This window comes from Mastomys coucha, unplaced genomic scaffold, assembly GCF_008632895.1.
Source record: "Mastomys coucha isolate ucsf_1 unplaced genomic scaffold, UCSF_Mcou_1 pScaffold23, whole genome shotgun sequence".
Taxonomy (NCBI): Eukaryota; Metazoa; Chordata; class Mammalia; order Rodentia; family Muridae; genus Mastomys; species Mastomys coucha.
Genome location: NW_022196906.1, coordinates 51,094,067 through 51,111,914, shown reverse-complemented (window position 1 = coordinate 51,111,914; position 17,848 = coordinate 51,094,067). Strand labels below are relative to the sequence as shown.

At 41.3% G+C, this 17,848-nt stretch overlaps 1 protein-coding gene across 6 annotated transcripts in view; it reads right to left on the bottom strand.

Moving 5' to 3' along the window:
• Nucleotides 1-17,848, bottom strand: part of Peak1 (pseudopodium enriched atypical kinase 1) — a 216,404-nt gene that overhangs the window by 50,396 nt on the left and 148,160 nt on the right. For all 6 annotated transcript variants that reach the window (XM_031346242.1, XM_031346243.1, XM_031346240.1 and 3 more), the window contains one exon: nt 3,867-7,099. In XM_031346242.1, coding sequence (XP_031202102.1) covers nt 3,867-6,979 — 3,113 coding nt within the window. In that variant the 5' untranslated portion in view covers nt 6,980-7,099. The remainder of the gene's footprint in view (nt 1-3,866; nt 7,100-17,848) is intronic.

Genomic DNA, 17,848 nt, shown 5'->3' with positions numbered 1-17,848 from the left:
GTGATAAACCAATGGTCCACTGTGGAGTAAGCTTCAGGGATAGCAACAGCATTTTTAAAGGGGTCACACAAGAGGAGGAGCAAGAGAAAAGGAGACCATTTGACTATAATTTATGTAGGGCAATGTGATATATGTAAAAATACCAATACATGTATAAAACACAGATTAGACAAAATTAATTAAAATATCTATCATTTGATATAACTTTTTGTTTTAAGGCTTACAATACATTCTTTAGAACTTTTGAAATACTAACTGTATTAAGTATTGTCATCATGCAGAAGAATGGACCACCAAAATTCACCCTAATGGAAAGCCTGTACCCCTAGCAAACATCTCCCCTTCCTTACTGCCCTAACCTAGCTTCTGGTGAGCTTCTCTTCTTCTCTTTGAGTTCCACTTGTTAACATTTCCCATCCCCTACCCATTACATCCTGCTTCTATTTGTTTCCCTCTTTTGCCTCCAATGTGAACTAGCTGATAGGTGCATGTGGGAGAGGGATGTCCAGGCTGGCCTTGAACTCACAATCCTGCTGCCCCAGTGTCCTTACTGATGGAATTACAGATATATGCTGCCATACTCAGCCTTCTAATTTGTCTTTTAAGATCTGGTTCCAATTTCATTTCGGAGAAGTCGCTTTCAGCTGATTTAATCACTAGGTGTTCTGGGCTACTTTATCATTTTGTGCACGGAGCACTTACCACATTGAGGACAGAGGGGCTACTAACACTTTTAAGCATCTAATATGCCAGACCCTGGACAGCCTATTTTATGTCTTCCCATAAAATGTTCAAATTAATTCTATGTGATAAGTATCACTATAGCCCTATATACTGAAGGACCAGAGAGTCAAAGCTAAAGTCAACCCAAGTTCATTATTGCAGCAACGTCTTTCTCCTATTTGTTCTAAGGCTAATGCCACACATTCAATTTATGTCTTTGGAAAGTCAAATAAATGTTAGAAGTCCTTAATACCAAGCACAATGTTCTACCAGGCTCGGCTCTCATCTTTCAGGCCCTGCAGGATAGCAATCAGAAGGGCATTTTTTCATTCTTCATTCTTTACAGACAGTTTAGATTTGGCATCTTCATTTACTTATAGAAAAACGGTATTTTCATTTCTTTCAGCTGTGTGTTCCCAGGCACGAGATGGTAATTGAATGATCACACTGCCATCAAACCAGAAACACAAATGTTGACATTTGATTGTAATGTTTTCCCTCTCAAAGTTGCTTCAAGTAAATATCAATGACAATCCAAGTAAATGAGGTAATTATTTAAAAAGCAAATGGAGTATAGTTTTCAATATACATATTCATGTTTTAAACTTTCCATGAGGCTAAAAATAACCTATTGAATGCTTCTTTTTTCTACCCACTCTGGGACATTCTAAAATGAGAAAATTTAAATATGCCTCTAAGAACTGTTCAGTATCCCAATCATGGCTTTATTTATGTACCTTTAGAACAGTGTTAAGACTAATGATCCTAAAGTGTGGCTCAACAACTTCAGCCTGTTGGATGTGCAAAGTCAGGATCTACCTCAGACCAAGTGAATTAGAAACCCTGGGAATTGCTGGGTGGTGGTGGTGGTGCATACCTTTAATCCCAGCACTAGGGAAACAGAGGCAAGTAGATTTGAGTTCAGGGACAGTCAGGGCTACACAGAGAAACCCTGTCTCAAAAAACAAACAAATAAACAAATAAACAACCCCCCCAAATTAAATTAAATTAAAAGAAAGAAGGAAAGAAAGAAAGAAAGAAAGAAAGAAAGAAAGAGAGAGAGAGAAACAAATAAACTCTTGGAGTAGAACCTGGCAGTGTGTTTTAACATTCCTCTGGACAACTGTGAAACAGTCAAATCTTAGTATTGGTAAAGCAAATTAACTGTGTCATTTGGATTCATGGACAGTTCTATAAAAAAAATAAAAATTCAATAGAAAGGGGTCTGCCGTGCCCAGGGCTTGGGCTACCTCAAGTCCACATACAGTATAATATAGCTATAGGAAAGAGTCACAAAAGAAAAGCTAAACCATTATTTGGCTGTCCTCCAGGGTCTGGATACATCTACTACAGCCATACTTGAACAGGAGGAAAGTCATTTATTGATCTGTAAGAGCTATATGCCATTCCCTCCCAGGTAATGCGAGCTATGTGCTATATAAGTGGCTTCCTTCCTAAATGAAACAGGAGTCTGAAGTCTGGCATTGTATTACTACTGGAGCATGACCGTCTATCACCATGAATGTAAACGGGAGCCTAAGATTCAACTGACGAGAAGGCTGCTCTCTGCAATGCACTGCCTTTATTTCAGCTGCTTTGTTAGTAAGTGAATTTAAGGGAAACTGAGACTCACTAGCATTTTGACATCTATGTGGAGGTAAGATCATTTTAGTAAAGAACATGCAGAAAACTTCCTGGCATTTTGCTAGGAAAATTGAAGAAACTAAATGATCATTTTTCATTTGTATATTTTTTATAGAAAATAAAAATCAGAAGTTGTTATCTTTGCCAGAGAGGAGGCCAGGCTGGATGGCAAAAATTTACTGTATGCCACCAGGGAAGATGACTCAGAAGAATCAAGTATTTGGGGCACTTGTTCAAGACTAAAGTGAATAAGGATTAAAAAGAAACCTTTTTGTTACAAACTTTGGATAAATGTACTTGTTTAACTGACAGCTAATTAACTTTGTTTATTATAGTAATGAGAAGGCAAAACAGGGTCCCTTCACACAAACATTTGTATAAATAAAAGCAGGCTATATATACATACACATATACATACATACATACATACATACATACATGTATGTGTGCATGTGTCTGTTCCTGTGTAAGCATGTGTATACAGTTCTGGGACTGAAGCCAGAACCTTACACAAGCTTGTATGTACAGTTCTGGGACTGAAGCCAGATCCTTATACATGCTAAGCAAGTACTCTACTACTGCTGGGTTACTCCTCTAGTCCTTTGTTGGATCTTGAGTTCATTAATAACGTAGCATTTTAGGAAGAAAAAACGTTTTAGAGTGAGACAGATCAAGATGTGGATTACAGCTCTAATAAACACTAACTTAAGATTCTGGTCAATTCTCCTCCAATTCTCAGTTCCTCATCTGACGAATGCACTCAATTTATAAGGCTTTAGTAGGATTTCAGAAAAATATTTGGATGTACCATGCAGAGAGTTATGTGATCAAAAAAGAGTAACTGAAGTATTTAAGAAGAGTATCGCCTAGAGAACTTACAACTGCCTGGGTGAAGTGAGGATTGTAACCCTTGATCTCTGTATCAATAGCTAACTTTTCTTATTTCTTATTTCTCCTACATGTTAAAAAAAAATCCATAAACTGTTTACTTTCAGCTCCATTCTTTCTCTACAACGTTTGAAAAGAGGCACCGATAAAAAAAAAAAAAGCCTAAATAATCACTCAAGATAAAGTAATACATATGAGAATAACAACTTGGTAAAAACCATAAAGATTTTCTTGGAGTTTCATTTCATGTGCATGCGGGAAGGGGCATTCATTTGGCTTCTTCCTTACTCCACCTCAGCATCCAGAACATATTATACATCGACATTACAGTGCTATGCTTTTCTATGTTAAAAAAAGCCCCCTGCATTTACCAGAATGTGATGCACTACTTTAGCTAGAGATTCAGGGCCATAAGCCTTGTTCAGTGCAATGAGATCACTTTAATAATATTCTAATCTTAGAATGTCGTTATCAAGATGGATAATGACCATGCAGCACTTCCTACAAACGGAAATGGCTGTTGTGCAATCCTAGAAGATATAAAAGAAAGCTTAGCACTTGAAAATGTATTTAAAGTACTTTCCTACATTCCGCTTGTTTGGTTTACATACCTGCAAGCTTTGTCAGGAATCTGAGATGGAGGATGGCTGCTTTTCTTCTCGTCTGAGTTCCGTACTAACACCTCCTCTGTTCTTCCTTTCTCTGCCCCAGCCTTGCTTTGGTCCACACTGAGGTGGCCTTGGTCAGGGTCACACCTGTACATGAAGACTATAGCAGGCTTCTCACTGGACTCTCCTTTTGCCTCAGTGAACCAGTGATGGCGCTGGACTGGAGGAGGCGGCAGCATGTGGATGACTGTCCCGTCCAGGCCCACCAGTTTCCCTTTCTCTCGCTCCTTCTCCTTCTCGTCTTCCTCATCTGTTTTTCGGCGGCGGAAGAAGCTTTTAAACGATATCCAGCGTTTGGGTTTTGCATCAGCTGCTCGCCTGCTGCCTTCAGAGTGCAAAACTGATTCGGCTTCTGTTGACCTGGTGGGACTGGTCGGCTTCGTCCAGTTGGTAAAGTGCCTCTGCAACAGGTTACTTGCGTGGTAAGGGGAGGAAGTAGACCGTGGTGGAGGAAAGGGAGGCGGTGGCTCACTTTGGGAGCTGGTCACTAATTTGGAGGGAGGAGAAGTCACTGGCTTCGTGGATGGATCTTTTTGAACTTTGGTAGTAGGGCTTTCAGTGGTTTGATGGACCTCACCTTCCCCACTTGACTGAGATGTAAAAAGAGATTTGGGTCTGACTGGTGGGTTTTTAGGAATACTTTTTGTGGTATCTGCATCTGGAGGAATGGCATACAGCTCTTCCACACTGCAGGCCTTGGGGCTAGATTGAGGTGCTTCTGGTGGAGTCTGGGGGGGTTGGATAGATGCCACAATCTGACATAGGACGGCACTTGCTTTCTCCCTGGTGCTGCTGCTGCTGCCCGACACCTGAGACCCTGGCACCCCTTCTGTTTTGCCCACAGGCTCTTGACTGGGTCTTTGGACTTTTGCTGGGGAGCTGTGGGTGGAACTGTAGCTTCTTTGTGGAGAAGACTGACCTCTGTTGAGACAATTGTTAAACTCCTGCACCTTCTGCGCTACTGAGCCTCTTTTACGCTCTGTGCTGTTGGAAAACCCTTTAGCTTGGGGACAGTCTGTGAGCTTGCTGGTAGTGCTATCAGACACTTTACTTTCAGTTTCTATTTCTTCATAAGTATGGCTTATTACGCTTGTGGTTTTTTCCTTCACAGAGAGTTCTCCACTTGTTCCCAGAAAACTTTTGTAGATGGCGAGATTGTCATATGCATTTGGATTAATGACAATGGGAACTTTGATGGCGTTTTTGGAACTCCGGGCATAGGATGGCTCATCGTGGATGATAATGGGAAAAGGTGGCATCCCGGCATTGTTGTAACTATTAAATTTTATTTCAGACAAATTAGGTGACTTAACAGGAATGGTTTTAGAGGAGATGTTTGTAGCCGTGGGTGAAGTGGGTGCCGATTTATGGCAGTTTCTCCTTGGAGGGACATTTGGCTCAGGTCCCCCAGTATTTAATTCTATTTTAGGGATCTTTTGTCTTGGACTGGTGCTGGAAGTCCATACTTCCTGGTATCGGATTGCACTGGATTTTTTGAGATGGGCATTTATTTGTCCTGGTGTCAATGCAGGTGATGTAACTGGGGAATTTGGAGTAGAAGATGAACCTTTTATCTTGGGGCGCCCCAGGTGCTCGCTGGCCATGGCTGCTGACACATCCACAACTGTATATGGCTTACACAGTGGCTGTTCCAGATTTACCACGCGGTAGGGCTTTGTCTGCTCTTCTACTGGGACGAGGCTTATGGTGACTGCCTGGCCAGCGATATCTGTAGAAGCTTTGCTCTCTGGCTTCTCAGTTTGTACTGCAATCTTTCCATCCTTCTCTTGTAGGCGGAGAGCAAGGACAGCTTTGTGAGTCTCTGGAACTTTCACCGAGCTTTGGGAAGTCAGTGATGAGTCCTTCTCCTCACTGTTCCCAGGAGGACTTTCAAAATTAGACTCAGTTTCTGCTATGTCCTTAGAATTTCCTGGGTTACCAGGAGATAGCCCCCCATTACAAATCTTCTGGGATAAACTGCTGGCTGTTTCAGAACGTGACTCTTCTGTAAAGGAGGAATCCGGTGATGTGCAGTCAGATGATACTGTGCTCTGAATGCTTCCTTGACCATAGGAGACCCCGGAATTTTCTTCATAACCATTCAGGATTTCATCGTAGCTGTCATCATAGTCTACAGCACAGATTCTCTGCAGAGACTTATTCCGTAAGGGGATAGTATTCCACTTTTTGCTCACAAAGAATCGAACGGGAGATAGGGTGTTTGCCCTGAAATTAGCAAAGCGAGGCTGCCCTCTCATGCGAATCTCCATGGCTAACAGCTCTTCGTCGCTCTCGTCCCAGCTCTCATGCTCCTCTTCCATGGTACTGAAAAGCACATCTTCCTCACTCTCCTCGCCACTAGAGAACTCAGGGTAGCAGAACCTGCCTCCTTCATTACTGATGACCTCTGTGCTCCCACTCAGGATGACGTGCTTGCCCTGAGAGTCCTTCATGTTCCCTGTCATGCAACTGGGTGGGATCTTTCTTTCCAACGAGCGTCTGTAGCAATCATTTATTCTTCCCAAGAATGTTTCTCTGGAGTTTGTTTCGTTTCCTCTTATGGGAGGGGTGGCATCCAGACCCACTATCTCCTTTAGCACTTCGGTGAGCCCATTGTTGTTATTGGATATCTTTTTTGCACTGTCATTATTGGCACACTGCTGAGGAACACTGCCACTGCCTTCAGTATCACCTTCAGAATTGTTGTTAAGTGGTTTCTGGCTCAGAGAAGTCTTGTTCTGGTTCCACCCCAGGATGGCAGGCTTGTTCTCACAGTGCTCCTGGATGCTGAGCTCACCACACACACTCTGCCCATCTGCCACCATCATAGTGGGCTTCACAGCTATGGTGGGCTTTTTAGCCACAGGGGGCCGGAAACTGCCTGTGTTCCTGACTCGGTGGTTGTTACTGTGATTGGCATTAGTTTTCACACTGCTGTGGGTGATAGGCGTCTTCTCAGAGTCTGGAGGAAGCTGGTGCAAGCTTTTAGGTTTAAAGCAATTCTTGCATTCGCCAGGTTTCCAAACGTGTTCAGTGAAGGTGTTACAAGCAGACATTTTTAAAAATAGAACTTCACAGACAATGCTTTTCCTTCAGTGCATAGCAAGACTTGCATTTGCATCTGTGAGTTTTCACCTCCTTATGTTGTCATAGCAGCTCCTCTAAGTACGATCGATCTGTGGGGAGGAAGAAGAGAAAGCAATCTGAATGCAAAAGGCATATGAGATTTCCCTACGAATGATGTGGAACTAGCTTTAACTTCTAAACTTCTTCTTCAAAGGATTGAGGAAAAAAAAAACAATTCGGGGGCAGGGGCACAGGGTGTTTATAACTTTTCTACAGTTAATCAGCATCTTGGAAACTTACTCTCAGGCAGCATCTATGTATAAGTAATTTCCAGCTTGTTGTGTGTCTATGGAAATAATAGTGTGACCTCTTCTCCTGGGAAGGCCTATGTGTATGTGCTTGAGTGCACATGTGTGAGCGTGCACAAGTATGGAGTCAGGGGTGGGTGTGCTGGGAGAGAACCCGGTGCCTCAAGTACACTGAGCTATACTCTCAACCTCCTGGGTTTCCCTCTGATACTTATCTTTGAGTGTCGATCAATCTCTGCTTGACATATCTTGGTCCCTATGAGTTAGTTTTTCTTCCATTCACCTTTAAAATGTTAGCTGCTTAACAGACCCTTCACATCCAGTGCACTAAAATGAATCCCTCCTTTTCTCTAAGTTGGTTTTTCCAATTTCTTCTCCTTACACCTCACTGGACTCCGTTCTTGCCATCAGCAGGCACTGCCAGCAGTTCAGATGCTCAGCATCTCTTGTCCAGATTACTGGATTAAGTGAGGGTGAGCCTTGTACCATTCTAAGCCATCATGCTTTCTGTTGTTGCTACTTCAGGTGTGGTTCTCAGAGAAGCACGCCAGCCTCACCTGGAACTTGTTGGAAATGAAGTTGCTTTAGGTCCAACCCCAGACCCACTAAACTTGCATTTTAATCTCAGCTGAGCCCACTGCTCTCCTACATTGGCAGATGTAACTGCATCGCCTTCTTATTAATTATCATGGAACCAGGTATTCTTGGTCAGTCTTACCTAATGCAGCACTTCCTAATGTTAGTGTGCACACTGGTGAGTGCTGCCAGGTGAAGAAAAACTACACAGGGGACACTCTAGGCCTCACCTAAGTCAAAGCTAGAGAAGAATAACAAATCTGAATTTTAAACAAGGTATTAGAAGTTATAAAACTAGATCTATGCCTCTTAGCACCTCCTCTTCTTCTTGACTGTGCTATCAACTCTTGCTGTACTATCCAATTGGGCTACTCATCTCTTCTTGGATTGCAGAAGCCCCCTTCTGTTTCCACTGACTGGGGCCTCCCTCCCTTCCTGTGTGTATGTGTATGTAAGCATTTGTGTTGAGTGTGTGCACACGTGCATGTGGAGGCCAAAGGATGACACTGGATATCTTTCCCAGCTCTTCTCCACCTTGTATGTTGAGATGGGGGTCCTGAGCTCACCAATTTGGCTAGGCTGGTTGGTCAGCAAGCTCCTGGCATCTGTCTGTCTATGTCCCCACCAACACTGGGATGATTAAATGCACTATGCTTTAAAGTTCTGTGCTACTCACCTCTCAGCACTGCAGACCTTCAGCCCTATACTTCTATATGGAATGACAATGAAGTGTGTTGGCAGGGCCAAATCTCCTGAGTTCAAGACTCAGAATAAAGCTACAGTGAGCACGCGTGTGCGCGCACACACACACACTCACACCTCAAAGAGGACTTTTTCCTAAAGTAAAAAAACTTTCAGGCCGGGCGGTGGTGGTGCCCACCTTTAATCCTAGCACTTGGGAGGCAGAGGCAGGAGGATTTCTGAGTTCTGAGTTCGAGGCCAGCCTGGTCTATGGAGTGAGTTCCAGGACAGCCAGGGCTACACAGAGAAACCCTGTCTCGAAAAACAACAACAACAAAAAAAACCAAAAAACAAAAAACAAAACAAAACAAAACAAAAAAAAACCCAAAAAACCAGAGGGGATTTGGGAGTGTGAATGCAAAGCCAGTGAAAACAAAAGAGGGATTTTAGTAGATATGCTGCCACAGACTATGTTCATATACAGCACACACACACACACACACACACACACACACACACACACACACACCTTATAGCTATGTGACACTAAATGCTCCCTTGTCATACAGAAAAGCAAGTGAGAACCGCAGTGAACTTCCTGGAATGACTAGTGAGCGAGCATGTGTTTAGGGGGAGTTGAGCATGTGGAGCACTTGGGGGGACTCAGATGTTTCAGGCAGTTTGGAAGACAGTTTGGCTGTTTCTTATAAAGTTAAACATAAATTTGCTTCAATACCTAACAATCTCATTCTTCGATATTTACTAGAAACAATAAAAATGTCTACTTATACCAAAACCAGTATACAGAGATTTACAGACAAAAAAAAACTGGAGACAATCATACACAACTACACACATTTGTCAAAACTCATAAAACTTGAACACTAAAAAGGGTGAATTTTATTATATGCAAATTAAACTTCAATAAACCTGAGCTACAAAAGACAGTTTGGGCTGGACAGAAAATAGACTAAAAAAATAAAAGATAAGAAAATGTTCAAAGGGCTGCTATGGGCATGGTAAGATATGATGAGAATCTGCCAGGGGTGTGGCGTCATATCGGGAAGCACAGAAAGTCAGGTGAAAGAATGACTGGACTTTGGAGAGAGTTAAGAGGTGCTAAGGTGGAACTTATTCTAACCATGTGCAAGGATATTTACCAAGATAGGAATACTGGGGGAGGCATAACTTCTGTAGGAAGATGATCAGAGCACACCCTGTGAGCCCACGTACAACAGAGGAGGCTGTTGATTTTCACCAGTCTAGATCACAGGAGAGAACTGTGTGGATCTCATGTGCTTGGGGATTATAGTCCACAAATATTTTCTAGGCTAGGAAGAGCATAGAAAATGGCACAGAACATGCTGGGGTTTGGCTTTGCAGTGAACTAGGGAGAAGATATAACTATATCTTTCAGAAAAAAAAAAGGCAAATAAAAGCTACATTCAAGATAACGAGGCAGACAGCAGAAGAGCAGACAGCTATTTCATATGCTGCTAAGAGGTACTGGAAAATGAGGGCTTACGTGTCCTATTACACTTGGCAGAACAAGTGTAGGTTGGCCTCTCTGTGTTCTGGTGTAGCAGTGAGGATGGAATTCAGACTGGTGGGCTGAACAGCAAAGCGACAGGACTTGGGCAGATGACTCTTTGAGAAGTATTTGGATGAGAAGAGTTAGATTCAGAAAGGACTTGTTGATTTTAAGATAGGGGAAAGTAGGTAACATTGTATGGTGATATTGGGGGAAAATAGAGAAGAACAGGAGAGGCAGAAAAGGCAGGGAAAGAGAGCACAATTCAAATCTGAGAATGTTAAAATCGACAAAGCTCTCATTTCTTTCCTGTTGTTCGATGAACCAGGGGTTCTGAGACCAGAAAAGAAAGTAACTCTCCTACATTTACAGTAAATGAGAGGCAAGAACTGAGACATAAGGCTATACTATCTGTTTTGTTTATAAAATGTATTTCTATGATGTATGTGTTTATGCCTGAGGAGGTCAGAGGATAACTTGCAGAAGTCAGATTTTCTTCCCACCCATGCAGGTTCCAGTGACTGAATCAAGCTGTCAGGCTTAGCATAAGCACATTTACCTGCTTAGCTACTTGCTGGCCCTAGCATATGTTTAAAATTGCTAATTTTTTTTGTTAGCTTTGCCCCTTTTGTGTAGTACAGTCTTCCTGAAGAAACAAACAAACAAACAAAAAACACCAATGCAAACATGAAATAAAATGAAAGCAGAAAAATTGTGTAAAGCTACTATTCAGAATTAATTTCTATTAGCAATTTGAAGCATTTCCTGAGAGTCAGCAAGTTTTCCTTTTTAAAAAACATATCCTGTATACTAAGCATCATATGACACTAAACAGAAAAGCGTAAGACATCCTGCCTAATAGCTTGTTAACGAAGCTGACCTATTCCTCGTAAGGTACTACAGGTTTTCTTTGTAAGTAGTACAATATGTTTTATTTTTCCAAGACTAATAAATATGAAAAATTATTTCCCATTCTGAGTATGTTAGTTAAACCAAATGATGGCTGTTGAATTGATTACAACTATCACATTAACAAAACTGTCAAACGAGGTTCATCAAGAACAGTTAACTCATGTCAGCACTAGAAGCCGATCTTAGAGTGGCCATTCCTTTGAAAGGCCTTTGAATCTCTGTATCTATGCTGCCATGAAACCCAGAGATGAAAGGAGCACAGGCCTCCAGCAAGCACCAGATGGAGCTGCTGTCTAAGCCACAAAACCTGGACTTTGAGGCCTTCAGTTTTAAACACTAATTATGTTTGGAGACAAAGATGTTCAGCTAAAGATGCTGTCAAAACTATTTTAACTTAATGCAGGCCCTTGGAGAAAGAAACTATATCATATGCAGGCCCATCTGAAGCCCAATATTCTGGCTTTCCTGCCTTTGCAGAGTCACTTAAGGGCAATTGATAACACCTACAGCTTTCTCCTCTCATTGACGGCACTGTCCAAACAGGAAACTTGAGTCATTAAAGTTAAGTTTGAGACATTAAAGGAAAAAAAGTGTCTCCTGAAGCTTGAGCATACGGAGACACTGCAGTCTGTGCTGACATGCTCTGCTTATTTGCCAGAACAGGTCTGATAAGGAGTATCAAAATGCGATGTTTGTTTGTTTGTTTGTTTTTACAAAGCTCATTTGCTTATATATTCTTTATAATCTTTTTATTTAAAATTTTTCATAATTTTGATTATGTTTTCCCTTTGCCCAAATTCACCCCAGCCCCCTACCTATCCAACCTGATATTCTCTCCCCTCTCCCTCTTTCCAAAAACAAAACAAAAATGAAAATCAAATAAAACACACAAAAAACTAATGAGACAAAACAAAACCTAAATAGCACCCCTTAAAAACTCCAAGCCCCGTGGAGTCTGTTTTATGCTGACCTTCTTGGAGTGTGGTTGATATACCCCAAAATACTCTGCTGGAGAAAACTGATTTCCCTTTCTTAGCAAGTATCAGCTGCAAATAGCATCTGAGTTAGGGGTGGGACTTGTGCCCACTTCCTGTCATCACTGGGATGACTCAAAGGAACCAGTGTCCAGACACAAAAGGACTGATACACATTTGAACTTACAGAGATGGACAGCACACGAGAACAGCACAGGCTCAAACCAAACAAAATTCCTTTAGAACCCTAAAGCAAATCCTCCAAAATGTCGATGGGGAAATTTAATGGCTGAAGCTGCCTCCAGAAGCTAGCCAGGACCCCATGATGTAAAATCCTATTTCATAACTTTCAGGATGAAATCCCTCTGAGCTACAGATACAGCTGTTCTAGAGTAGCCGATTTCACTGTGAGTCATGGCGGCCTCTTGAGAACCTACTGTGGCTCTCTGCTCTCCGCTGCTCAACAATGGCTAGTTTCCTTCCTGCCCAACTGTTTCAAGTAGATTTGACACAAAACAACCAATTCATCCTGGATTTCAATCTTGGATTAAACTGTCAGCATCTCAGCTTGTCAAGAGGGACACAGTTCCTGTCCTTAAAGAGGGACTGGGTAGGGGGTCCATTCAACGCCACACACAGTGCATTCCTTACAGGAATAACCAGAGGAAAACCTAATCATCATGAAGGAGTGGGAATAGATTGCTAAGGTCCTCGCTCAGTACTTCAACTCCTGAAGGCCATTAGCTCTCCCGATAAAATCTGTCTCATTTCCACAGTGGCAGAGCCAAGAATCCTCACTGCTGTCCACAGGCTTCTAAGGTCACACTTTGAGGAGCGAGGCCACATGGCATCCCACAGTAGCCAGTCTCTATGATTCCAAAGTGAAATTTATAAAGCAAGGTTTTCATTAGGATTTGTAATGGAATATGTGATACACTTATATATATTTAAAAAAGCAAAGGAAAATGTGACGAATACCCCATGTCATTGTTCCCAACTTTTCCTTTTCCCACAGTGAAAAATGCTGACCCGACATGCCAAGACCTTCAGCTTATGACTAAAAGGGTGGAGAGGAAGTGGAAGTGAAGCTGCAGGAAGAGGCTTGCAGGAGATAAAAGACAGTGTCACTGTGGATCACAAATAGAAACTCTATGAGAAGGCTCTTCTGGAGACCTGACGACGATGATGATGATGGTGGAGGTGGTGGTGGTGGTGGTGGTGATGATGATGATGATAATGATAATAATAATAATAATAATAATAATAATAATAATAATAGTAATAGTAATATCATTTTCCTGGCCACCACAAGAATAGGCAAGCTCTTAAGATAGGATGTTCTCTTATCTCAAAAACAGGCAGAGCAAAACATACCTTAAAGCTCCGTTACATGGCAGAAGCAGCCCACTGCCTTTCAGCCGTTCTAAGCACAGCAGTCCTTGCTATGGCAGTCATCCCAGGGAAGAACAGAGCAAGTGCTCCCAGAGCGGCAATGCAGCTCGGTTCCCAGCTCAGCGTCAAAGTCTGACTCTGACACACCAGTCAAATATGATTAATACCACTCCTAATTACAACTTGATGGCAACGAGTTTTAACACCAGAGTAGTAAAGTATTCTCTGAACTTTTGTCCATTTACCAGAAGATAAGCATTATCTGATAATAACCAAAGGCTTCTTGATTTTATTTTGTTCATGATCGGTCTCTTTTGCTTAGATCAGAACGTCCCCTCTAACACTGCTGCACTTGCCAAGACTCTATTTATCCTTTACAATTCTGTTCAGGGGTTACCTCTGTGACGACTTTTCCTTCTGACTCCCTAAAGACCACTCTTACTATATCGCACCATACTATAAACTACAATTCCTGAGAAGACAGGACTGTGCTGTGTCCTTTATTATTTGTATCAATGGACTGCCGAGAAAACACTAGACCCTAAGTAAGAACATGCTGAACAAATTCTAGGAAGTCCTAGACACAGGGTCACTTTGCCCATGAAGACTCACAATTTTCAAAAAACCCTGTGACATACATGATACCATTGGTCCTGCTCTTAGAATGAAGAAATTGAGCCGGGCAGTGGTGGTGCACACCTTTAATCCTAGCACTTGGGAGGCAGAAGCAGGCGGGTTTCTGAGTTCAAGGCCAGCCTGGTCTACAGAGTGAGTTCCAGGACAGCCAGGGCTACACAGAGAAACCCTGTCTCGAAAAAACAAAACAAAACAAAACAAAACACAAACAAACAAGCAAGAATAAAGAAATGGGGATTTTCCCAAGGCCACACAGAACCTGTAAAGGCCAGAGCCAGGGTGAGTGAATGCCCGCTGTGTATGTACAAATGGCACAGTTCACCTCAGGCATGACTTATGACGAAGACATGTTGTGTACATCAAAAGAAAAGAAACAAGAAGAGAGATAAAGGAGATAAAAAGCAGAGGGAAAGGGAAACTGGGAAGAAAAAAATTCATTATTCTATGAAGAGAAACCCGATTTGTATGATTTTAGCAATGTAACTATTTCTGGAGACTTTGTTATCTAGTGTAACCTGTACTTTGGTAAGTGATATTATATTTTCAACTACACTAAAATTTTCCTTCTTCAGCTACAGAAAAGTAAACAATGCATTCTGTAAAACATTTATAATTTAAACTTTTAAAGAAAATGGTAAATTAATCAACGTCTGAATTAATACTACTTTGAGAATATAGATTGATTGCTTCAAGAAAATACTGCAATGTAACAAGTTTTAATTAAAATTATACTGAGAGTATTTCTTAAACTAGGATCCAGGGTGTAGTTTTCAAGGGTCTGTGAGTTCTCAAAATAGGTTAGTATTGACCTAAAAGTAGAATCTCTGTCTAAGATAAGTTAATATAGGGACTTGGGGCATGGCTCAGAGGGTAAAGTTCTTGTGTGAGCATGTGGACCTGAGCTCAGATCTCCAGCACCCACATATAAGGCAGGGCTAGCAGTGGGTGCAGGTGACCTAAGCACTGACTGAACAGGCTGATGGCTGGAGCTTGCTGGCCAGCCAGCCTGAAACAACAAGCTCAGTGTGAGACCTTGACTCAAAAGCATACATACATACACACACACACACACACACACACACACACACATACACACACACACGATGGCAAACAACAAAGGGTCACACCTATAGCCAACCTCTGGCATCCATATGTACACTAGGGAGCACACTCACCTTCATACATATGAGCGTATCCACACTTATACTACACATACCCTCACGTAAATAAATTAACATAAGCATATGCTGGGCTGTTACAAAATGGCCACTTATAAGTAATAAGCACTATTTCTAGTCTATGTGTACATTTGTGTTTATAATCTGAGCTGGCACCAACCACACTATTAATATAAGAAATAATGAAGAGACAAACAGGCTCAATTCTTATGTAAATGATTCAGTATTTCCAAGTGAAGACAAAAATAACACTATGATATAAGCCATATTTACTGTGCTTTACAATGTTGGATTTTCAGTATGTTAGAAAGGAGCTGGAGAAGTGGCTCAGTGGTTAAGAGTACTTGCTGCTCTTCCAGAGGACCCAAGATCTATGCTCAGCACCCATGTGGGACAGCTCACAACTACTTCTAACTTCAGCTGGCCTGCAAGGACCCCTCTACCCACACTGCATATACTTATACTGGTATAAACACATAAATAAAAATAAAATAGGCCTTGAGAAAGGAAAGACAGAAATACGGTATAAGAAGACCATGCTGGGCATGGTGGTATATACCTGTAATTCTAACACTTGGGGATAGAGGCCGTAGGATCAGACTTCAGGGTAATCCTTGAAAACATTATGAATTTGAGGCCAGCTTGGCCTACATGAGACTCTGTCTCAAAAAAGATGCAAGCCAGTGGTAATGAAAAAATTGGGGTAGCGGGCAGTTTATATTCAGTATGAATGACAATTTAGTTTCAATAAAGCATAATCTACCATATTATATTATCAATAATTTGTATTTCGCTAGTTTTTTTATGTAACTTTAATATGGTTTATAATTAAATAAAAAATATAGGGAATTTATAACTATTTCTGTATTTATATTTAAGTAAAATTTTACAATGTATATTAACATTAAATACTATAGTTACTAATTTGCCTTCAATTCAAGGAGATTTATAAAGTACTAAAGTTCAAAAAGCAGTGCCTTAGAAACAATACTCTTTTATTTTAGGTAAGTATTCCTCTTGTGATCTTATTCACATTATTAATTTGCTAAGCATCTGTTAAAGAGATGTAATTATTTGACAGTCTTTATGAAAATGAATCAAAATAACATAAAATGCTTAATTCTTTGTCTGACTGGTAAACATGCCATTTCCTGTTATTAAATCTGTATCCAGTGGAAATATGAAGGAGAGTGATCCCTCCCAGCCCCCTCCAAGTGTATCTATGTCGCATCTTGACTTGAGCATTTGGGGAGCTGCAGCTACAGAAATACTGTTAACTACACTGCGCAGGCTTCAGCTTATTTACTATTTATTACTTTTATACAGAATATGTATTCCAAATTATTTGTAACTGGCTTAAAAAAAAAAGGAAAAGCTTTTGCAACCCACTTCAGACTTGCATTTTGCATCAATTTCAAAAGATGCCATCAGAGTATATCAGGAAAAAAATTTCTGAATTACATTTCACAAAAGTGGAATGTAATATTGCTTGTGCTGTAAGAACACGGGTAGCAATGGAGAAGAAACATGGCAGGTGGGAAACAATGTGGTTAGTACATCTCTGACAAGGCTAGACCAGACAAGCCTGAGCTAATGGAGAGGCAGTGGGAACTATTGAGGCCGGATTTGAGAAGCTAAGTAGTTAAGAGTTATCAACCAACGGGGCACTGGGGAAGAAAGAATGAAGATGACCTGAGGGCCTTTCTTGGGTCAATCCCAGGATGATTTCCCAAGACACATAATAAAGTTGTGGATAATCAAGCTCACACCAGTGACACTCCTTTAATTGTCACTACAGTTGAAGTGTAGCAAACAGTGGAAAAGGCAAAGCAAGACAACACAACAAAACTGAACTGATGCTCTGAATGAAGGTGGCAAACATATCCTAAATCCAGGCAAGTGAGTAAAAATACCCGGATCTTTAATTTAAGTGCTTTCCATACAAACTTGACTCTTAACCTTGAGTAAAAATAATATATAGTAGGAGTGATATGAAATGTACAGGTGGCTGAAAGCAGATGGGGAGACAATGAAGGTGACAACCCTCTAGTTAGCTTTATTCTACCATAGAGTAAAAGCAGAAAATCAAAACTGGTGCTGAGTCACTGCAGTTATGGAGTCAGTGATGGGTAGGAAAGACAGGAACTGTTACCAGAGGATTTCAGATGCCTGTGAACACATGCACACAGGTTTGCTAGGGCTGTCCTCAATAAAAACAGCCGCAGCCTGGACTTCGGGGACATACTGGATTTTAATAGAAAAGGAGACAGCTGGACAGGAGAACCACTATACCACCTTCCCCAAAGTGCGCTGGTCTGCATCCCTAAAGATAAATGCTGGTGGTCTACATCCCTGTCCTAGGAGGCGATGCCTCTGAGGTTCCAGCATGTCAGGAGGTGTCTGCCAGTCCTGAAGAAGTGCTAGGTTCACGGCTCTTATGCTTAGCAGAACACTTGGTATCTCTGCTGTTCCTATTTTAATAACCCATCACCACAAGAACACTTAGAAGCACAAACAACAAAGACTCAAGGATATTCCTACCTATGTGAGTTTGTTCAAGTTACTTAAACATTCTGTGCTTTATGGGCCTTATCTTCTTTTTAAATTAAGAGAAACCTAATTCTTTATAATATGAAAAAAATCAGAAAATGAAGATATTTAACAATCCTTG